At 48.7% G+C, this 23,863-nt stretch overlaps 1 protein-coding gene across 3 annotated transcripts in view; it reads left to right on the plus strand.

Moving 5' to 3' along the window:
- The first annotated feature begins 9,794 nt into the window (after nt 1-9,794).
- The window catches only part of NFATC2 (nuclear factor of activated T cells 2), a 94,296-nt gene continuing 80,227 nt past the window's right edge, over nt 9,795-23,863 (plus strand). For 2 of the 3 annotated variants that reach the window (XM_074888231.1, XM_074888229.1), the window contains exons 1-3: nt 9,795-10,288; nt 18,616-19,642; nt 21,028-21,196. In XM_074888231.1, the coding sequence (XP_074744332.1) occupies nt 10,144-10,288; nt 18,616-19,642; nt 21,028-21,196 (1,341 nt within the window). In that variant the 5' untranslated portion in view covers nt 9,795-10,143. The remainder of the gene's footprint in view (nt 10,289-18,615; nt 19,643-21,027; nt 21,197-23,863) is intronic. The other variant, XM_074888232.1, reaches the window with a different exon arrangement.

Consider the following 23,863-nt stretch of genomic DNA (forward strand, 5'->3'; position numbering starts at 1 on the left):
CGCGCCGGGCTCCGCGCAGGATCTCGCTCGTGGAGAGCGCGGCTTCAGAGCGGCCCGTCGGGAGGGGCTGATAACGGGCAGAGCATCCAGGTCGAGCCTAAGTGTCAGGCGCAGCTTTTCGGCGCTTCGCCGCCGGCCCGCGGCTCGGGCGGGAAAACCTTTGCGAGAGGGCGGCCGAGGAGCGGTGCTGGGAGAGCGGTGGGGGCCCGGCGCTCGGCCTCTGCGGGGACGGGGGGCAAAAAGGCTTCCCTCGGAGCCGGCGGGGGTGTGAGGGGGGTTACTCACTGCGGGGGCTCCGCGGGAGGCTGGCGCGGCGCCGCGGGGGGAGCCGAGGGGCGCGCGGGGTTACCGGGACGGGGCTCCCCCGCACTTCGGGGGTCGGTGGAAGCCGGTCGCAGAACGGGCCAGCGGAGCTGGGGAAGGTATTTCCGCCTCGGCGTGTCCAAAAATGACAAAGGCTAGGAAAGTGAGGTGCTCTGAGTTTCCCTGGCCTGCCTGCAGTTGCTAGCCTGCAGGACAACAAACTCGAGAAGCAGAAAGTTTGATTGTGATACCTCCTTCGAGTCGATTTTGGGACTCAGGGAGTGAAAAATGGAAATGTCGTGCGGGTGCCAGCCAGCCCTCCGTGCAGCTCCGGGCCAAGTCCCTCTGCAGTGAGTCACTCCCGCTGCTGCCCAGGGCTCCGCTGACCCCGGCAGCCACCCCGGCTCGAACGCCCAGCGCGGCGTTTGGGGGGGTTGTACACAAACACCGAGGGACTGCAGAGCTGTCGCGATCCCCGAAGAAGCGTTTGATGTATGGGAACGCTTCATCTCTTCTGGAAAAAAATCTGTGTAGAGTTCGGCTGCGTGGAGGTACAGAGCCCAGCACGGGATCGGGAGGCAGATGCTCCTTAACACACTAGTGAAAACTATACATTGTGGGACAGCACACGGTTCATGACATCTTTGACTTTATTTTCCTGTTTTCTTTTGCTTTATTTTCCTGTTTATACATAGGACGTGTAAACACACACGGGTTGTCTTGGTTTCGGAGGCTTCCTTGGCTATTTCATTCTTGCTAAGCTCCACGTGTATCAATGGAAATCCATGGGGTTGCTCCTCTCTCTTCTAAATGGATCTAAAAATAGAAACAGAGAGAGGTCTGTGAAATGCCACTAAACAAATTAACCGATTTTTTTTTTCTTTTCGTCTTCTGTATGAAGAATTGAGCCAGTGGTAATTAGAAGCCAAAACCTGTGCCAGTAACAAGATGGGTATTAATAGGGTGCTGGCAAATTTAAAAGACGTAAATATAGGCTTGGGACTTCGGTTTTCTGAATGATTTATTCAAAGGTAAAAGCAGCAGCAGTCCGAGCTTGTCTCTGCTGGGAAGAAGGAAAACTTCTGCACAGAAGCCCTGTTGCTTTGAAAGGCTTTGCAGTTCCTGCAAGTTTTGTTTAAAAAGCACACACTGGGATTTTTAACATCATCCATATTTCTTTCTTTCTCGCTCTCTAACTTTCTGCTCAACAATTAAGTGCTTGTGCTGCAGACTGAGAAAGCCGCAGAGCTGCCTTGGCCCGGAGCTGGGAGACGTCATGGATTCCTGAGTGTGAAGTTTGCAGGAAAGCCCTCAGTTTGGGAGATGGAGGCGATCCAGGGGTTTCCATGGCACTGGGATAAACAGGAGGAAACAGTGAGGGAATCCCGTTATTTTACAGCATTCAAAGACTATAAACACTCGGAGCAGGGAAGGAAGTGGCCTTTCCCTCTCTAGTAACCCTCATCTCAGAGCAGAGAACTGACTTCACTTCAGGAACAAGCTCAGCCCAGTTCGGATCCCTCTTTGCACCTCCAAACACTTACGGAGGAGGCGAACAAGAGGGGTTCCCTCTGTCTGGGCGGCACTGGTTGAACATGGTTTAAAGAAGATTTTTTTTCTTCTTTTTTTTTTTTTCTTTTTTTCTGCCTCTTTTTTTTTTTTTTTTTTTTTTAAAAAAAATTCCTGATGCAGAGAGAAACTGCCTGCAGGCTGGTACATTACCACCACATCATGAGGTCTATGGATCAAGGTAGGATCTTACTCCCGCGCTGTGTCTGTGTGCTGTGTGTGTGCCTTCCCCTCACCCGGGGCTCTCCGTAGGTCACTCCTCGGGCCGGGTGGTTCATCCCGCCGGGTGGAGCTGGCTGCCAGCACCTCGGCTGGGTCGGCAGGAGGGATCTCATGGCGAGAAGGTCCCTCGGGGAAGGGACTGGACTGGCTTTAGGTTTGGTTTGAAGCGCTCCGCGAAGGCGATACAAATCTGGCTGGAGAAACCTCCTTTAAACTTCAGCCAGAGGGACTCTCCTCTTCCAAGCCATCACCCTAGGAGTCTCGCCGAGCAACCTCCCGCCGCTTAACCCTTCCGCCGCCTGCCCAGGTCGGGGGCTCGGGGCGTCGTGGCCGCCTTCCCCGGGCCCGGCGGAGCCTGCGGCAGCGCTGGGCTGGGGCCGGCGGCTCCGCGGCCGCGCTGCCCTCGGGGGTGCCCGCGGCTCCCGTCGGGGTCGGCACCCCCGCGGGGCGGGCGGGGGCCAGCCGGGCCGGGGGTGGCGGGTCGGGGGGGGTGGTGCTCGGAGCGGCCGCCGCGCTCCCCTCCGCCGCCGCCGCGGTGTGCCGGTGCCGGTGGAGGCAAGAGTTAAGCGCGGCGAGAGGAGGAGTCTGCCCCGCTGTCAGCGCTCACAGTGCGCGCCCCCTGCGCGGCCGCTCCGCGCCGAGGGTCCGCTCCGACCCCTGTTCCCCCCCCCCCTCCGCAGCGGAGATCTCCCCGCTGCCGCCCCGGCCCCAGCGAGGCGGGGGGCAGCCGTCCAGGAGGGGCCGCGGCATCCTCCGTCCTCCCCCGCCGCGGCCAGCGAGGCGGTGGGCCCCGGGGGAGGGCGCGGCCTCGCGTGGGGACGCGGAGGGGGCCGCAGGCACGGCAGCGGCTGTGCAGTGCCGGCACGGAGCCGGGGGAAGGGGCATCTCTGCGGGCGATGTTAGCGGACAGGGAGGGGGGGCTCGGGGCACAGCTGTGCCTGGAGCTCTCGGGCTCGGCGTGGCCACCAGCGGCGGATCCGGCCGGAGGATGCTCCGCGCGAGGAAACCCCTCGCCGCCCGCAGCCCGGCTCTTGTAACGCACCCGTGGACCAGCGAGTCCGGCTGCTCCCCCCGGGCCCTGCAGCCCCCTGCCCAGGCGGCCTGCCCGCTCCCCCGGGGTGCTCGGCGCTGCACCCCGCGGGCCGGGCGGGAAGCGCAGGTGAGTTGCAATTTTTACAGGGCTACCGGTCTGGGGAGCAGCGGGGCGGGCGGGGGGGAGGGCAGGAGGTGGAGAAGGGAAGCGTTTTTTCCCTCGACTCGCTCCATTTTAGATTCCCCGAGCCTGCCCGCCGCGCTCCCCCCCCGCCCCGCCGCCCGCGCTGGCACCGCCGCTCGGCCGCTGAGTCAGAGCCGCCCCGGGCTCTCCCGGGGCCAGCGGAGGGGGTATGGGGGCTATGGGGGGGATGAGGCGGGTATGGCAGGGCTTCCTTGGAAGGGCCCTCAGTAGCGGCTATTTGTTTTCTCCTGCCGTAGCAAAGCTCCCCAGGCACCTGCCAAAACACACTCGTTACCGCGCACACCCAACGGGGATCATCCGAGCGCTCCAATTCTCGGACAAACCAATGGAAAGACTCTGAGTGGCTTTATACCGCCTTAGGATCAGGCCATTGCCCTGCCGCGTGTATCCTCGGCTTTCTCCAGACAAAACTCCCTCTCTCCTGAGCGCCGCAGCTGCTCTTAGTCACTCTCACAACACGCCGGAGAAGTTATTTTGCTGTAGAGAGAGCAGGAAAGAGAAAGATAGGAGACTTCTTGGTCTCCTCAGTGCTGGCAAGGTCCTGCTCTCACCTGCTATAGGATAGCAGTGGATCAAAACACAAGGCAGCACTGGGATGGCAGCTACCACACCTCCTTCCATTGCTGTGCAGCTCTGCTTGCCCCGAGTAGATGTTCCCTGAGCTCTGCAGTCACAGGCCAAAACGAAAGGCACTGGTTTTTTTTTTTTTCTTCCCAGAACAAATATTCGAGACCACAGTAGCCAGATGAGCAGTGCAGTCAGCTGCACGACAGAGCCCAGAGATGCTCCAGAAGGAATACACTCCTGGGCCCCAGCATGTATTTTTCCCTTATGCAAAATGCTTGCTCCTGCCAGTGGCAAGGGGGCGATGGGAGCAGATCCTGGCACCGACTTGCCTTCGTGTCACACGTCTGCTCCCAACCTTTTCACAAAGACAGAGCTGCATGATACTGCTAGGGGTTAACAGCACATGGCACTTTCGGGATCAGTCTCTGGCTTTGGGAGGATTTCTGCACCCACAGCAAAGTGCAAGAGTCTCTTTAATGCAGGGTACACACAACCAGTGATGTGCTAATAATTTTAGACCTTAGCCCCCTTTTATGATTAGAGCAGGCTCAGAAGGGGGAATGAAGACTTTGCATAGCCTAACACCCTGCTAGCAAAAAGATGCTTCACTAGCTTTGCTCCCTGAGCTGTGCTTGAGCAAGTCAGCAAGACACTAGCCACGGCAGAGATTTTCATCTGACCATGAGTCCCTGTGTCATCTTGTTGTCCCACATCTGTTAATGTTCCGTCACTCGAGGTAGCCCGTTTCTATCTGTAAGCCTGCCCTGTGGGACACAGTTACACCAGCTAACAGTCAGCAAATGATTTCAGAGTCTTTCGTACAGGGCAGGAATCACATTCACAGATGGGACACTGACATAATTGGAGCACTCCTTTATAACATTCCAATAGATATTCTAACTGAAATGTTTCATCATTCATTTTTTTTTTTAAATAGCCAAGGATAATAATATCCTAGAACTTCTTTTCCACTACTGGCTTAATCTATTTTTTTAAACCATGATATGTGCATTCCTTTGGTTTGCACAGCAGACTTCAGAACTTAATGGGAACGTGGAGATATGAGCAATTTTTCCATTGTCTTTTCTTGCCAAACCACTTTAAGCCTGAAATTGGGGGGTAATATCTCTGACTCAACCTGACCCCAAAATTGACTAGTAGCGTGTGTGCATGTGTGACTCTCAAAGGAAGTACCAGAATATTTCTCCCCCCCCTCTCTCTCCCCTTTTTTTCTCTAATAGCACTCCCCACACTCCAGACCAAGCAACTAGTCACTCACAGTCTGAGCTCATTTTAAAGAGCTTGGATTAAGTCCATGTGCAAGTTTTAGTTGCCTGTTAAATTTCTAATGCCTGCCACATACACCATTAGAACACTTAGATTTTCAAGACAGCATTGACTCATATTTTCTTTAGGTTTTAGCTGCTAAATAGACATGCAGCATTTTTAATCCACTTTATCTCTTTTTCTTTTAAAAAGTTTAAGATGAGGGTATTAGGGTATTACAGATCCAGTGTAGATTACATGTCATGTGGGCCACATAATAGTTAGCACAGTCACTGTATTTCTGGGAAGATCGTCTAAAACTTTCTTCATCTCGGAGCATCATCTGATCACTTGCATTAGTGAGGTTATTGGTACAGGGAATAAAATGGGACAGTATAAATAGAAACTGAAAATAGTAAATTATAAATTACATTTGCAGTAAATTTAAACATTGAGAAATACGTTAAGTACTTTTTAAATCATAGTTTGTATTACACTAGAAACTACTCTTTCTTAGCTTTGTTTTTGGATTCCTCATCCCCGAGTACCTAGGTAGTCCAGTATTCACATACTTTTAAAGTTTATTAAAGCAAAACCTTGCCAAAGGCAAGCGCTGATCCAACTATGTGGAAAAGGACTCCTTCCATTCTCCAGTTCCCTGAAATGGCAGCACAATGTATTTCCAGTTCTGCTCTGTGTAGAGCCTGCTGCAAGTATACGTGGCTGCAATTTTTGTTAATGCTGCCAAGGACAGACTTTGCTTAAGATCTTGAAACACCTTTTTGGCTCATGAAAACAGCCTTACAGAAAAAAAATAGGAGTTAATGCTGACTCGCAGATCTCTAATGTGGGAGCCCACGAGGAGTTGTGACCAGCAGCCGTGGGGTTGTGGCATGTCAGCCTTTTGACAGTAACAGGAGAAACAAATGGAGGATCCTTGTAGAAAGGAAGTGTTTCTGATATGAAAAAGATTGAGATTTAGGGAAACCAACTAGTATTTCCGGTCTTTGGATGCTGTATTCCAGCCTTTCACTCCAGCCTTAATGGAAAACAAGCGCTGGGAAGTGTTTGTCATGTTATTTGGGTTTTTCCTTTGATTTGGAGTGGCTGGATGCTTTTTCTGAGTGTATGTATTGAGATGAAGAGTCCACAGTCTATTTAAGTCTAGTAGTTTCCCTGCTTTTCCTTCATTGCTAATTATTAATGACAGACTGTGGGCACTATTTGTCAGTTATGTAGTTATAACAGCTAAAACTTAAACCATTTATAATGTTTTATTCTCATTGCTGGCTCGAGAGCATGTTTTGGGTCTAAACTAAACTGCACTCAGCCCTTGGAGGGCTCCAAAAACTACATCTGTCACTTGAGCTGAATTCTGCAGCTGCTTGCACCTAGTAATGGCTTCATGCATCTCCAATATTTAGGTCACATCTATATTTTGTGAATTTGCACCACTTCTGCTCAAAACAACACACTGGTAGGTTCTAACAGAGCCCACAGAGTATAGCATTATAACTTACACCTCTGTGCACTCAAAGCCTGTGGAAACTGTTATTCCTACATGTTATGCCGTAGCGGTCATATGGGACCAATGTCCTTATGTGCCCTGTGAGCTGCAGAAGGGAGCAGGGGTAATCCAGTCGATTGTATGCCTGGTGGCTATCGCTTCTTGACATCTGTCAAGTTGTCCACTGGGCAAAAGAGTTGAATCCTATAAGCTGAGCTAATTCCTACGTTTCTCCAACACTTTCCTCATTGCTGTCTTGTCACCCTAATTCCTCGCCAGTGTCAGAATTTATGATTACATATATTAGCGGTGAAACTATTTCGGATGACATGGTCATCTTGGAAAGCAAAAGGTACATTTTCCATTTGTGGAGTATTACTAATTCTAGGAGTAGCTGAGGATAAGTTTGAAACTTCACATGCTTAATGGATCGCAGGCAAGGTAGTAAATAAAGGACTGGCTAAAGATTTAGCAGAAGTTGGGGTCGTTTCCCCATGCTCTCCTGCCAGTCACCCATATCTTACTTAAAAAGGCCAATGTTATTGTTCATGTCTTTTCTTTTTGTGGCTAATACAAATGATGCTATCCAATTGTGCTCCATGTGTTGTTAGCTGCGAGGATGACAGTTCCCTTTAGTGCTAAGCCAAGATCAGCAAGTATATTTGGTTTTTCTAATGAATTTTAAATAGAAAGACCAATGATAAAAGGCTGGCGCTCCAGCAAACGCTAAGCATCAGTTTAGAACAGATATATATAAATAGGCCGATTTAATATATGTTTTCTTCACATTTAAACAATTCAGAATGAACCAAGGCCTCGGACAGCGCAGCACATGTTCCCCAAGCGGCCGGCAGCTTCCATTCCCCACTCACGTTCCTGAGGGTAAGAGCTCAACCCCATCTGCAGCTTTCTGGGGTGGCCTCATTTCTGAATGCCAGTAGCCAAGACCGCTAATCACCGGCTGCACAGGCTTCCCCGTCTGTGCCCGGCGGCAGCAGAGCCCTGTCTCTGGCTGAACCAGACACTACGAAACTGCTCAGCACAAGCGCCTCGTGTCGTATTAAGAATCGCTGCAGCAGATGAGGTAGGCTTTAACTGTGGTCTCCAGCTCAACCACAGAGCGAGCACTGGATCCTTTTCAAAATAGGCTTCAGCAGTCCCTGCACTGAGCAAGGAGCTGCAGCGGGTCGGGAAGCAGCGTCGCGTTGCCCAAGGAGGCAGACGGACCCTATGGCCTTTTCACACTGCTTACACCCGTGTGTGCACACGCACACAGGGCTGTGTGCTGACTGTGTGGAAACCCAGCAAAGTGCCATTCCTGGTTGTTTTGGCAGCACGTGCAGGAGAAAGTTCAAACAGTTAGGTCCAAGGAAGCTATTGTGTTACTATGTATAACATGAGAAAAAATACTGTCCTTTTAGTCTCTGCCGAGTTAAAGTATGGCATTGATTGCAGTGAAATGATTCATTAATCTAGTGGCTGTGAATACGGAATAATGGCTTTTCCCTCTCCATTTAAATGGCACTTCAGCGGGAAATGTAAAGAGTGAATACACCAGCAGGGCTCCCTGTATTTCCAGCTCACCATCTCCTGTAAATACTTCAGTAAAAACCCTGGCACAGTCTGTCTGCAGGACCACCTGCCCTTTCTGAAAGTCAGGTTTCCCTGTCCCTTGGCACTTCCCAGTAACATATTAATGCCATAAAGGCCTAATTCCAGCCTGATTGTTCCCCCCCGCCCTCATGCAGCCACAACAGCAGTTGTTGCAGTCCCCCTTCCTCCCCCTCCACACCCGAAAGCACTGTGCAGTGTTTGTGCTCACCAAGAGGTGCCTCTAACAGCTCCCAGTAGCTGCTGTGGGGTGACCAGCCCTACAAAGCTTGCTGCTGGGGTTCTTCAGCAGCTCAGCGTAGAAACTGATTTCAAAGCTTAGGACAAGTCTGAGTTCTTGCACTCTGGACTGGCAAAGGATGGAGCAAAAGGGTGTGATGAGAAGGTGATTTGTCATTACTTCTCTGGCCACATTAATGACAAAGGTGACAGGGTATAAGCCTAAACGTAGAGATTCTGGTTCACGTGTGCTGTAAAACAGTCTTTCTGTGACTTTAGACAAGTAACTTAGGGTCAGACTTGTAATGTAGTCAATGCTGTCGTGCTAACAGGCTTAGCAAATAAAAACAAGTTGAAGTAAACACCAAAATACATTTTAATGATCTTGGTCCCCCTGCCTTTGCCTCCCTTCCCTGTCTACAGACTGAGAGCATTTTTCAAACTCACAGACCTGGTGACAGCCATCCGTACACTAATAAAGGGGACCATACAAACAGGTAAGCGAGGGAACAGAGTCTTCTGACCACAGATGCTCTAAACACACAAATTTAGGATCTCCAGTTACCCACGAGTGAAGTCATTGCTGGTTGTAGCAGCCATTGGAGGGGTAGCAGGCTGTTGGGAGGCAGCGACCAGCACCCTGTTAAGGGCCTGGGGAAGGTGTTGATGAATAGAGCCAATGTGGCGAAGGTGGCCGAGGGTACCTGGGGAAGCTGGCAGCACTGGCAGTGTGGTCAGCAGGGACCGCGGCAAGAGCCCATTCCGTGAAACACTGTTTATGAGCAAGGCAGGAGGAGAACAGAGGCCTTGTGCACGATGGACTTAATGTTTCTAAAGGTGCTCCAGTTGAGAGAGGTTGGCCTGTGATTGCAGAACAAGATGCACCCAGAAACCTGCCTGCTGCAGCCTTAGCAGCAGCCAGTAACGGGAGGCAGGAGCACGTGGCGCAGGACACACGAAGCCTGACGAAGTCAAGGGCAGCACCTGGGCTGCGTGGAGCTGCTGGAGACCCTGGAAACCTCAACAGAAAGGGGCCCGACCGCTGGGGAGGAGGAGGCTGCGTGCAAGACAGCAAGTCATGCTCAACCGAGGCTACCAGGGCGGAGGCGGCTCACCGGCCGGGGCTGGATGGAGCTCCCATCCCTGTGCAAGGCCATTCCTTCCCTCGCAGCCCTGCTGTCCCCTTGTCCGCTCCACCTCCCCTCCTCCCCAGGCCCCTCTCTCCCACCACGACCCCCGCAGGCAGCCCCCACCCCCGGCGGCCCGGGGCCGGTGCGGTGCGGCCCGGGCCGGGCTCCTCCCCCACGGGGGCGGCCCCGGCGGCAGGTGGCTGCTCGGGAGCAGGAAGCTGCCACCGCTCGTCGCGCTGAAGCCCGTCGTGTGCCGCCGCCGAGGCCCGCCGCCCGCATCCCCCCGCCGTCGGGAGCAGCCGCGCCCGCCTCAGAGACCCCCGGGAGATCTTTTTACTTGTTTTCCCCTTTTTTTTTTTTTTTTTTTTTTTTTTTTTTTGTCCCACCCTCCCTCAACTCCTCTCCACTTGCACTTGGAAGGATACCTACGGGTTTCGCGGCAGTTACCGCACTTCGGGCTCCTTTCGGCAGCCGGCCGGCCCCGGGCGAGCCGCCCCTCCCGCCCTGCCGCGATGAGCGCCCCCGCCCCGGCTCCGGAGCCCGACCCGGAGGAGGGGAGCCCCGGGCATGGCCCCGGGCCGGCCCGGGAGGGCAGCCCGCAGGAGGAGTTTGACTTCTCCATCCTCTTCGACTACGACTACCTGAAGCCGATTGAAGGTTGGTGAGGAGCCGCTGCAGGAGGAGCCGGTGCCGCGCCCCGACGGGGCGGCGGGGCCGGCTCTGCCCGACCGAGCGGCTCCGGGGGCCGGGCCGGGCGCTGCCCGCGCCCCCCCCTCGGCAGCCCCTGGGAGGTCGGCGGAGCCCCGGGGTGCTGCCGGGCCCCCGCCCCGCCCGGGGCCGGCCCCGCCGGGCCCCTCGCTGGGCCAGCAGCCGGGCGTGTGCCCCGGCCCGAGTGGCGGGGGCCGGCGTGGCGCTGGGTGCCGGGCGCTGTGCGGCTGGCCGGGCTGTGCTCGGGGCTGGCCGGGCTCTGAGGTGCTGCTTTAGCCTGCAGGCGCTTGCGAGTGGTCACTCGCTGGCGGCAAGTGGCTTGGTCCCCATCTGGCGAGGGAGTATCTGAAAGGCACCTTCTTATTATTTACCAAGTTGTGCACCCGGGTATGAGAGTGCAGCTCTGCAAGACGAAGCAGAAGAGCTCAGCTCGGTTCGTCTCCTTGTGACCATCATCGTGATGGTAGAGGGTGTTCTGGAAACTCAAAAAGGCGCCTTGAGCACCGGGTCTGGGAGCCCCAGGGAGTTAGCTACCTGGGAAGAGGCTGACCATCCTGCTTGGATGGCAAGGAGCTGGGGAGATCCAGTTTCCAGTCCGGGTCCAAACAGTATAAGCTTAAGTCAAATTAAAAAAGAGAAAAAAGTGACAGTCTGTTTTCCTACTTTTCTGAGTTTATGCAAGTCTGTGATACTAAAAGCGCTGGGATGAGTGTTCCCTGACTTTCTAAATGATAATTCAATCAGTCGATGATACTAAAACTCAATACTTCCTATCCTGTAAAATACGAATTTCTGTAAACCAGACAAAGCCAAAAGAGACAGGACCCAGAGGAAAGAGTTGCTGGGATATTGTTTCTAAGGTACACGTGTGTTGGTTCTGCACAGTTGAGAAGTGGCATTTGAAGAAGGAGATGTGTTCCTAGGGGACGGTGCAGGAGAAGGAGACCTATTAGGCCTGAATTGTGGTATCATTAGTGAAATGGAGACTTGTTTCTGAGTTTTATTCTTTGTTTACTTGTTTAAATATACAGATGTGCACCAGCATCAAAGCTGAGTGAGGATGGTTAATATCAAATGTACAAAGCTGTATTTTTCTTTTAAGGTTTAATGTAGATCAAACCATGCTAAAATAAATCCACGATGGGGAGCGGTCAGTGATTTTAATGAAAATACTTTCAATCTCAGTGAAAGCTTCAGATGCTGGTGTTTTTTTTTTCACATCTTTATAGTAGAGAGTACTGCTGTGAAGCCTTAAGTGGGAAGTTCCACAGAATACAATAGTACGTAGGTGGGGGGTAGAAAGTTTAATCTTCAAACCACATAAATGCAGAGCAGTGTATGCTTGTAGTAGAAGTAACTTCCTCCTTGAGCCTGCTTTCTCCACATTTGAATGATTGGAAACCATAATTAGTAGTAATTTTGTTTGTTCCAAAGATGGAAATCATTAGCATAAAAAAAAAAAAGAGATCACAACCATATATACTAGCATTATAATCTGGAGAACATTCTCCCTCACTTTGAAAAGGCACCAGCTAGAGTCTGTAAGCAATCCAGTATATATCCGTGACCTTTAATGTACAAAAGATTAAAGCATGTTTACACGAGAACAGAAAATGTTCAAATTTTGAGAAAGGGCTTTATCCACATGCTGGTGGTAAATGATGCTCGTTGTTCATGTGCAATTCTGGCCTCGTCTGAACTGCAGTTGGGAAAACAAGTCCTTTTCAGTGGAGGATTCAAAATGGAACCAAAACCATAGGAGTGTCTGTGGATCCCAGCACTTCAGTCTTGTTCCTACATTCAAAGCCCGGTTGAAAGAGGCTCTGGTTTCCTCAGAGTCTGGCCTGCTCCACCCGCCGCTCACGACAAGTCCTATAATAACAAATCTCTGTAAACATGCTAAAAGTGATTTTAAAATTAAAACCCCTCTATTTTTAGGGAAAAAATGTAAATGTGGGGCTCTAGGAATGGATTGGGATGAAACTCTATTTCTGATAAACAATTTTTTAAAAAGTTCGGATTTGACAGTGTCCACCTAAGTTTGTGTGTTAAAAGTAGGATCTATATCACAACTTGTTGCCATGGAAATGCCAGAAATATCCTTACTGAAAGCAGCTGGCATTCAGTAGTGCTTATGTGTGCCTGAGACAACAGGAACATGGACTGCTATAAAAGCAACAGGGGAAAAAAGGGTAAATAAAACCCCTACAGTCAATATTATTAATATTAGATACTCCTCTCTAAGCCAACTATTTCTAAAAGCAGGAGTGCTGTACAAAGTGCCATTTTCCATGTGCCTTTTACCCTTACTTGCCAGACTTTAATTAGCTATCATCTCAGCATTTGTAAACCAGCAACATCTGCCTTCAGCAGGCTGAACTGAGAGGTGTGCCCAGGTGAACAAGCTTTGGGAAGTTTGGGCAAAGCAGGCATCCTGTGCTGTTAGGTTGAAATTGTGATTTAGCTTGGGCATTGAAGATGTTTCCTGTCTCCTTTTAAAAAAAATGTGTTAGATGCATTCCCTTGAGAGATACATGTGGAGGTATTGCTACTGGTATCCCAAGTTTTGGCTTATTTCAAACTTGAAAGGTGCTGAATATCCTTGTTTCTCAGTGAGAAGATTGACAGAAAGTCAATAGGCATTTGAACTAGCTCCTACAAATAGGAGTCCCAGATGAGTAAATTCTGGTAACTGCTTTGTGTATTATTCTTTAATACCTGTTGTTGGCCACTATGAGAGACAAAATACTGAAAAGCCAGACAACTGCTCTGCTTCAGCAGCTCCCCTCATGTATTTTTATTCTGTGTTCACTGTATGATGATCCACTGATAGGTAAATCTGCCACATAATATTTAACAGTTGAGGTTAACCCATCTGAGAACTGATCCTCTGTGGGGTGTTTTGAAACTTAAAATCCATACAAACCCCATCTTTAAATAAGATTCCAGACAAAATCCTGCCTTGAGACAAGTGAGAATGCAAATGGGAAGGAGTATTTTCTCGTAGGCTCAAGCCTTTGCTGTGGCTCAGTGGACTCTTACATCTGGTGATACGAATCTACAAGGTCTATGTATGTATAATATAGAGAGAAGAAGCAGGGAGCATCTGTAAATATTAGTATTCCTCTAAATGCTTATTTGTTTGTAGGCAGGCTTCCCAGGGACACTGCCACATCTTGTAGGTGTCAAGCCCAGTATAATTTGCCTCGTTCCTTCTTTTTCTCCCCAAAACAAAGCTATTAAAAGGGAAAAAAAAAAAAATGCTTGCAGCTCAGTCCCGGTGACTGGCTCAGTAACACAGGAGGCAGTGTTCAGTGGCAGCCCTGCAGTAAAGAAACAAATACGCACATGTAACAGAGAATACCAGATTTCACTCAGGAAACCAACTTTCACTTTGAGCTTCCAAGCAGCTAGTGTAAATAACAGACAACTCGGCTTTTGAAAAATGCAAAAAAGCTCTGGACTGGCCCTTCAAATGACAATAAGCAAATTAGTTTAAACAATTTGGGCTCTTTTACTTATGCAAATAAGGAACTCCATTTAAATCCCAGGAGCCGCACTGCAGCAAACAGATGTGAGGTCAGAACTGAACTTCTCCCCCTGCCCTCCCGTGTCCCGCACGTGACTATCGTTAGCTTTTCCTAGATGATGATTTGTATAAGCCCACCATGCAATGCAGTTGCTGGGGTGATCAGTTTTTCCCTAATTTCATGCTAATTGGCAAGGTCACATTTGGCTGACTGAATGGCTTTGAAGTTACTGACTGCCTTGTTTAAAAAACTGGAGGGGAGGCCCTTGCAGAGCCACGTGTGCACACACTGGTGTGTGTCCTCTGCAGCCCAGCAGGACCCGGTGTGGGTTTTCCTTTCTACCTTTCAGAGGGGTGTGAAAAGGAGTTTTTTAAATCAAGGGTTAAGTCCTTTGAAACTTAAATCCCTTGATCTTTTCCACCTGTGTTTTAACTCTTCTGGCTACTCAGTACTAAGGGCAGCCCTGGAGGGACCCCCCTGGGGAGGCTGCCCAGCCACCAGCTGGGTGGTGGAGCTGCTGGCAGTGCTCCCCAGTCTGCCCATGGGAGCTGGTCTGCTGTTTACAATACATAGGACGCAGAGCCCTGCTTCTATTCCCCATTGTGGGAAGAGGAGAGATGGTGTTGTGAACCAGTAACTGGGTAAAGGCTATGGAAAAAAGGGGGAAATAAGACCGGCAGTGTGGAGGCAGTTTGGGTGGCATCCTACGGGGCTCAGCGGGAGGCTGGGGTGACACAGGGGAATAGGTTGTTTGCTGACAGTAAAGCTGACTGAGAACCTGAGGAGGTGCCAGTGTTGTCTGGGTGTGAAGCTTGCTTTCTTTTTAACCCCCTTTCAAAAAGAAGGATCTTTTGGTACTGAATCAGAGGATGATTCAAGAGTGAAACCTCAGGCTGGGAAATGCTTGAGTGAAGGGAGGTGGGGAAGCACTGTAGCTGCACGTGCAGAGGGGTGTCAGAGGAGCTGTGCTGAAGCTGCTGTGCTGCTCGCTGAGGTGTCCATCAGAAAAGTGGTGGAGAGGACAGTCCTTTGCAGGAGTATTGTGGTCTGTGTTCTGGGCTGCAATATGCAGGAACAGATGAACCCTTGAAGGTGGCACAACCTTGGGTGCAAAGCTATACCTCTGGGGCATCTGCACAAAGGTTTCAAAGCTGCTTCAGTTCTTGAAAGACACCTTTGCTAGGCTGATCAGTCACATAATTATTCCCTTGTAAGGGGATGCAATGGCCACCCGGCTGGTGGGCAGCAGGGCTGCGTCCTGCCATCTCCAGTATGGCAGAGGGCCAGCAGTGTGAGGTTTGCTGTCCTCAGCTCCTGCCACTCTAACCAAGCTCACCTTGGCAGCTCAGGGAGAAGCATGGGTATTGCCGGGGCAATCTGCTTGGAGCCATTCCCATGCCCTGGGCTGCTCCAAGCAGAGGGAAAGCAGCTGGGCTGCCACAGAGCAAACTCTCCCTGTCCCCCACTGCCCCTCTCAAGCAGGAGCTTGACATCGTTTACAAAACCGAACTCGCCTGGGGAAGCTGGGATGTTGGCTTGGGTCTGCCCCTTCTTTGAGCAGATTCCAAACCCCAGCCTGCCTTAGCCAAGTTGGTCAGGATCCAGGTAGCCAGGCCCCTCCTACTGAAGCAAAAAGCAGAATTTCTCCTGATTTCGATGGAAGAGCCATTTACTTCCGGAGAGCAGCCCTTGCAGCTTCACCCAACCCTTTTCCCTCCCCCGGTGAGGTCAGAGTCTTGCGTTGTAGCATCACCGGCATTTCCATGGCAACAGACTGTGACGTCACAGGTGTGGGCAATAGCACCCGGGACAGTGATTTCATTGTGCCTCTGAAGTTATGCAGGGCTGGGACTTGGTCAGGAGATCTCCCCAAACCCCCCAAGCCCCAGGTCCTGACGAAGATGTGCCGATGAGTCAGGGCCAGCAGCCTCTCCCCTGCCCAAGACACAGCCTCAGCCTCCGGGCAGCTCTGCCCGGCACAATTCCCCAGGCACTCTTCAAACGAGCCGAGGTTTTCTTGTCTGCAGTCTTGCCCACATTCCAGTGCCGCTGCCGGCTTTATTGATAATTGGCCATGTGGGGGGAAACTAAATATTTTTGCTTTACAGAAGGCTGTGGGTGTTGTCTGCTTGGCAAAGGGCCCCTGCCTTGCTCGCTGCCCGGGAGCGCTGGGTGAGCAATCCCGGCAGAGGAGTGCTCTGCGAGAGTGCTGTTTGAAGGCAAAGGCATGTTGCAGCTTGTTGTTGTGCGTAGACATTGTTATTAATACCTGGAACATGGATCTTCATGGAGAGTGAATGCCAAGGATGAATGTGCTCATTTAAACATAATATTTCAGGGAAAAACAAATAAAATTTGGGTTATCTAAAGCCAAATTTTTAATGGGCAGAAAGTGTGAGCGGTGGTGTGTGTTTGTTATTCAGAGGACTTTAAAAATTACACATGCACATCCAAATACATTTGCTTTTCCCATACTCCTCAACACAAATCTACACACGCTAGCTTTGCTGCTCAACGTGTGTTGTGAGGAGTTTTAGTTCTTTACCTGTCATCTGTGTATCTGGAAGAAATAACACGGTTTAAAGTGTACGGTGGGGGCAACTTTTATTGTAGGTGTGTTGAATGGGGAACTGAAACGGTCGCCTGTTCCTTGATGTTCCTTGAAGCTGTTCAGCCTGGAGAGCTTTTCTGCGATTGCTGGTCACTGCATGAATCCTGCCTCAAGTCCTGGCGTCAAGCCTCGCTCTGCTTGGTGCTGATTTTACTCCCTTGCATCAGCTTAAATCAGAGTGATTCTTCTGAAAGTGGTGGGAGTGATGTTTTGTGTGACTGCGGAGGCGTGTGTTGCTCTATTGAGTCCGAAGGAGTGATGAGTTTTATTCAAAGTGAATTGCAGCATCAATATCTAGGCTTGATGCATCAGAGTTTGAGTGATGTGAATGGCACACTATTCCTGGGAATGCCAAAGCTCTGATATCCAAGATCAACGATGCTAAAAATGTGTTGGGCTCAAAATTCCGTTACTCTTTGCTGTTTTCCCCATCCCCAGAACAGCTGTGTGCTGAGATTAAAAGCCAGAGGGAACCTTAAGAAATGTGCAAGCTGGACTCTCCCAGTTGTCTCCCATCCCATCACGTAGACATTCTGTGTGTTGGTTTGTTTGGTTGGCTGTCAGGGTTTCCCGCTAAACACAAAGGCTCAGCAGTTCCTGCTACGCTTTTTCTTTTAGTGGAGTTTTCTCCAGGTTGCACAAAACATTGAACTCAAAAAGCAGTAGTCAAAAATCAGTGGAGGACTTTGCCTTCACACTAAGAAGCGTTTAAAACTGAGAATGAACAGAAACCCGCTGAGATTAAATCACAACCTTTCTGTGCGTAGAAGTTTCACTACAAACTTTTGCAGAAAGCAGTGAGCTCCTACCTGGCTTTATGTACAATATTACTTGCCATGGGAAATTCTGCCTCATGTAGTGTAGGAGTTAGAGAAAACTCTGGAACAGTTATTTAAATATTTAAATGAAACCCTCTTCGCCTGTGACACATACTGATCTGTGCCCAGGGGTGAGCAGATAGTGCGAATTAATCTCAAACTGTGGAGCTGTTTTGGATATTTCCTGCTGGACACATTGAAATCTTTAAAAACATTAAAATCCTGATAGTATTCTGCATGCTTTTGTATAATGAGAAATATTATTCAGCCCCGAGGCTGGGGAAGCTACAGGAGCTGATGTACCTCAAGGGGTCTGTGCCGGGGATACCTGTCATGACTCTGCTCTCTCGGATGCTGCTGGCATCAAGCGCCCGATGGGCTGCTGAGATGAGATCAGAACTGGGCTCAGTGATGGTGGGAATTCTGTGTTGCCTAGAATCATCCCTGTACTTTGCAACCTGGGGATAGTTTACAAGACTGAGAATCTCTGAAAATTGAGCATTTTTTGCATCAGGAGAGAGGGTTGCACTGAAAATTTCCCTCTCTGGCCAAAACATTCCTTGAGCTGAATTTGGAAAGTGATTGCCTGCAGCCGTGGGGCTGGATCCTTTCTCTCTCTCTCTTTCCTAACAAATATTTGTGAATGTGTTTTCTGATCATCTGGTGCTTTCTCATGTGAAACCTGTCACCAAAACTTGTTGACATGATATGGAGCCAAACAAATCATCACACAGAACTGACTTTAATTTAGGAACTTGAGCTCGGTTTTGGTTTCATGAAGCCTTTTCTGGCTGGACTTTTCTGTGTAAGAAAGGTTTTTCTCCCTTCGCTGAAAGCTGTTCCTCAACCTTTTGGTTTTACATAGACCTATTTGGAAGTGGTTTTGTGACGTGATGGCCTCAGTCCAGCTCCTAGTTGACCAAAGCTGACCAAAGTCATAACATTCCAATTGGCGTGAAGGGGTATATTTGGCAGAAAGAGTAGGAAGGCCAGTATTGAAATGGGCAGAGAGGCCGATGTGTTGCCGACCCTTCCAGGTGATCCCTCTAGCTCAGGGCTCAGGTAGAGGGAGCCCGGCTGGGCAGTGTGGAGGTGTTTGCAGTGCTTCTGTCCATGCTGCATCTGCTCTGAGCACTTGAGCTTCCCTGGCTGTTAATCCAGTACTTTTCACAGCATTAATTGCAGTTAAAAAGAATTAAACAAATATTTACCTAATATCAGATCACAACCAGTTTATAAATATGCATTTTTTTAATCCATGATTGCTCAGCTTCTGTAATAATATTTATAGTCTTAAAGAGACCCTTCTTTTTCCAGAAGAACCGACTCCACATAAAACCAACAGCCCACCCTCTGGAGTAACATACGCTCATGATGTCTTGGACTGTGGCCTCAAGCCATGCCCCCTGCCTTTTTCTAGCCTTTCTGCAGATCCCATGGGCAGATATGGACAGCCAGATAGCATAGGGACAACACCTACACACCCTGCCAACGCTGCAGGGGCCTCTGCTCCGAGCCCTAGGATTGAAATTACTCCATATCATGAACTGATTCATTCAGGGGGTCCCTTCCGCAGCAGAGACACAGATGTTCTTTTGGTAGAACATCAGTCAAACTCAGCTACCACTAGCCCAAGGGTTACCCTGCCTGTCCCTGGCTTTGAGGGCTACAGAGAACCACTGTGTTTGAGCCCAGCTAGTAGCGGCTCCTCTGCAAGTTTCATTTCAGAGACAAATGTATCTCCTTGCACATCACCATGTGTTTCACCAAATAATGGTCCTAGTGATGACCTTTGTCCACAGTTTCAAAACATCCATACTCATTATTCTCCTAGAACCTCTCCAATAATGTCACCACGAACAAGCATCACGGAGGAAACCTGCTTGGGACGACATTCACCATCACCCTGTCCCAACTCAAGGTCTTCATCACCAGGTGCAAAACGGAGGTACTCTTGCACTGAGCTCTACAGCACTCAGCTGCCTTCCACTTCTCCACGGCAGTCAAGGACCCCCTCTCCACAATCCTCTCCGCGCATCCCCTTGAGAGAAGACAACTCTTCAGTTACTTACACGCAGTTGCCCAGCGCTTCTCTTTCCATGGATGCTATGAACAGCCTTCCTACGGATCCTTCCTGTGGTGTTCCCACGAAAATTTGGAAAACCAGCCCTGATCCTTCATCAATGCCTTCTCACAAAAACAGCATTCCATGTCACGTCTTTCAGACTGTTGACTTCCATGGGCCTTGCGAGCAGGAGGACAGGAGAAACTCAGCCCCAGAATCAATTTTGTTGGTACCTCCATCCTGGACAAAGCAACTGGTACCTGCAATACCTATCTGCAGGTATGTAATGCTTCTTGTGGTCACATGTTTTCTGTGTTTTCTCATGGTGGGATGTCATGCATGATGATTCCTAGGGAGTGTTTCCCTGGGCAGATCCTGCTTCAGACCAGAACTAAGTGCTCAGGGACAGCACTGGTTAATGGAAACCAAATCCATTGTGATTCCAAGAGATGAAAAAATCTGTGTTTGGAAGGAACATCATCAAAGTAGTTCATTGATAACACAGCATATGATAAATCCAAATTTCCAAATTATTTGTCTAAAAAGCAGGTTGCAGACAGCCTTTGAAAAAGGCTAAACACTCGTTCCATCCTGCAGCTTTTAAAGAAAATGGTTTGATCGCTTTTCTAAATTCAGAGAATGTGTTGCTTACAAATTTCCATTGGGGATGAAAATACTTTAAATATTTCCTGATTCAAAATAGAGCATACAGCTGCAAGTCAGACTGAGCATTTGGTCAACCCCAGGTGACTTATTGTTGGTTGTTAATTTGTTAATTGTTATTTAACCCAAATTTCAGTCGTTGGCACTACCCTCATCAACTCCCTCCATTGCCTGGCACTGGCAGCATGCAAGTCTGGACCCTGAGTGGTGCATGTCTGCCAGGATGGAGGCTGCCAAATCTGTGACTCCACTTGCAGTCACCACTGGCACCCCGTCAGCCCTGCCATCCTGCTCGACGGTAAGGTTGTTCCCACGCTGACGTTATCCTGTGCTGCTCCCAACCTGCTAAACACAAATTGTGAGTGAAAGAACGCGGGGCCGTGACTTTCCCTGGCTTGTTAGATTGGTCCTGGCAGCAGTTTGTACTAACAAAATAAGAGTTGTTTAAAATCCAGTGCAAGCTCTAGTTGTACATTTCAATGGGTTAATTTCATGTTGTAAACCCTTGTGTATTTTGATAACAGGAAAACTAGTATCAGGTAAGAATATTTAGCATTTCATTTGTGTGTGTTTATGATTTCCATAAATATTAAGATATTATTAATTTACACAACTGGTAAGTAATAGTAAATGGAATTAATATTTCACAATATATGCTTTGTGATTAAAGTTTAAGATGCACAGCAAAAGCTAGATAAGAGAGGGAAATCTTTGAAAAAATATAACTGCTGCAGATGTTTCTATTTAAGAAATAGAAATAGCCTATTCTATTCTCTCCTGCAAGGAGATGGGCCCACATAAATTATTGTGTTCATCCAGAATTTCAGCAGAGTTTGTAATCAAACGTGAGCAGGACAGCATGTTCTCCTTGAAATTAATAGCAAACTCCTAAATATTTCAGCAAGAGCAGCCCCAGTGGGGCACTTGGAAGAAGAAGGGATCAGGGCTTTGAGAAATAAAGTGCTAAAGAGTTTCAGCTGGTGTGGTCTCTCTCTGCCCAGTTTGCCCGTCCAGTCGCTCCCGCCCCTCGAGTGGCCACTCTCCAGCCAGTCTGGCTCCTACGAGCTGCGGATTGAGGTACAGCCGAAGCCCCACCACCGGGCACACTACGAGACGGAGGGAAGCCGAGGGGCCGTCAAGGCGCCGACCGGAGGCCACCCCGTTGTCCAGGTAAGGGACTGGAGAACAACTCTGTAGAGGAAAAGTGGGGGGTGAGTTCATTTCTGAAAGTCTTGCTGGGGACTGACCCTGAAAGAGGAGGACCACGTGAACCTGGGTGTGCTTGTAGATGTGCATAAGTGTTTGAAGTTGAGCTGTGGTGAAGTCCTAGATGTTTGGAAGGTTGGTTTGGATTAGCTTGTGAAAGCTCAGAAACAAGAAAAAATATTTGCCGCCTTTTCTCAGATATATGTTAAACCTCCTGTGACCCAACTCTGTCGTAAGATGCCCAGCTGTCCTGAATTCCAGCTGAGCCCATTTTATCTTGACAACAGACTCTTCTGTGAAAACTAAGGATTTTTGTGAGGTTTAGAAAGTAAAAACATCAAGCCTGGCTTTCAAACTCAGTGTAGTTCAGTGACCTACCAAATTCATATTTAAAATAGCTGACAGATTGTGTTAGATCTACAGTACCATGTCCTCCTGATGGGAGTGAATGAGGGTTTTGGAGCTGTGCTCCCCCAGGTTCCCAGAGAACAAGTCCATCAGCAGAGTTGCTACCCATGTTTCTGGCTGTATCTAACCTCTGCTCCTCTCCGGTCCATCCAGCCAGACTGTAGGAGACTCATACACATTCTCTTGAAGTTTAAAAAAAAGCAAAGCAACCTTCATGAACCTTGATGGGAGGTGGATTAGGAAGGTATGGCTGTTAATCTGGAGTTTCCCCAGAGTTAACAGCTGTCTTTTGCTAGAAATGTCTTTTATGCATTTGCTTTTTCTGTAGCAATTTTACTGTTTGTTGGTTTGTTTCTTTTTTTTTCCCGTCCTTTGGTTATATGGTAGAACTTCTAATTTTAAGCCCATTTAAATTTAGGTCAGAGAATTTCACCTGTGTGTAATTCAAGCACTCAATACATCCATTTCAATCTAGTGCCTGGTTTATATGTAACTTGCTGAAACCACGTGCCACCTTGCATGCAGTTCTGCTTGTCATCTGTGGTAACGCTGCCTTTTGTTTGCCCTGGATATACACCACCAAGGGGAAACCTCTACTAGCTGTAGTAGCCATGTGATAAGGAGACAGAAGGCCAAGATAATTACATAGCAGTGGGGATGATTTCAGGTAAAAGTTTGGACTCTATAAAGCTGTAAATATAGAGAGGACATGTTTATCGGCTTTGTAATGCTGTAGAGAAGGGGTGAATGAGTTTAGGCAGGAGCTCCCTTGTGATTTGCGCTGATGTCGCTACAGAAACAAAATTTTATATCTCTTTTGAGGTATCATTTTATATTGCCCTAAAGAGTCCAGTTCTGGTCCTAGCTATGCTTGTGATAAGGGAGGTCGCTGTGCTGAAGCCAGTGAACGAAATCCAAGCTGACAGCGATGGAGGTAACAAAATTTGGCCCTTTTCAGACCTGAGAGGTGGATGAGCTGAACCTTATTCTGTTATGGAGGGTGAAGGGCTTTTCCTTCACCTTTGAAAGGGTAATGTAAAATAATGGCTGAGTAGCTGCACTGTAGCCATTTGGGGCCACATCAGTCTTTTCACTCATTTCCTCCTCATCTCAGCCAGTGCCATTCAGGAAGGAAAGCCAGGCTTTTGGTCAGGGTTGCAATGTGTCAGCACGATATTGCTGATAATGATGTATGGCAACTGTACAGATCAGCCACAGCTACAGCTTTCACTAAGCAAAGATGGGGTGCATCCTACAGATGTTCCTGTCTCGGGATTTCCTATGGCAAGCCTGAACCAGGGAAATGTTGAACTTTATGCTTAATTTTAAGCATGTGATCAATACCACTAATTTCACTGGGTTGATTTGTGCTTAACTTCAAACATATGTTAGATATTCCCCTGCAGGCTCACCCCCTTTTAAAATCAAGCATAAATTGTTAAATCAATGAATTTGTTTACTTCAGTTGAGCTGGACTTACATGTATGGACTGGATATTTGAGTAAAGGGTGCAGGGTAGCAATAAATAGCAATCACATTTGACATACCTTAATATACGCAATCTTTTTAGTTTATGAATCTGACAAACTTATAGCCTGCTGTGGTATGTTTGAACCTACATGGGTGTGTGGAGTATATGGCCAATCAGCACTTGCTCTTTTCTCAGTTTGCTTACAAATATAGTATCATTTACCTTCCCAAGATATTCCTATCAACTGGATGTTTATTGCAGTGAAGGAGTTTCTCGTGACATGGGGGAATATAAGTGCTTTGTTTCCTTCCTGTAATCAATACCAATCAAAGAGGGATTTATATTTTCTGTTGGAGACAGGAACTGATATTCCTAGTTTTATCATAATTTGCCATCAAGCTTAAGGATCTTAAACTATAAATTCAAAGATCCATGTTAGCTTCCTGAGCAGATTTGCCTCTGAACAGCTGTGCCTGCATATGGGGAAAACATGGACAGTTTCTTTATGAAGGTTTATTATAAACCTGGAAGTATTTGTTGGATTTGTGTTCACTTTAACATAACAAGGTTCATATGAGTGCTGAGCAATGAGATAGTTGCACCTGTATGGTTTATGACATCTGAAACTCAGGAGGGCTAGTAAAATCCAAAGCTTTCATGTCGTAAGTTATTTGGCTTCGAGGTTTCTTTCTGTTTTTCTTCTTTCCCGTCAGTGAATTTTGTGTTCTTGTCAGATGCAAACAGTTCAGAAA

This window comes from Strix uralensis, chromosome 18, assembly GCF_047716275.1.
Source record: "Strix uralensis isolate ZFMK-TIS-50842 chromosome 18, bStrUra1, whole genome shotgun sequence".
NCBI classification, from domain to species: Eukaryota; Metazoa; Chordata; class Aves; order Strigiformes; family Strigidae; genus Strix; species Strix uralensis.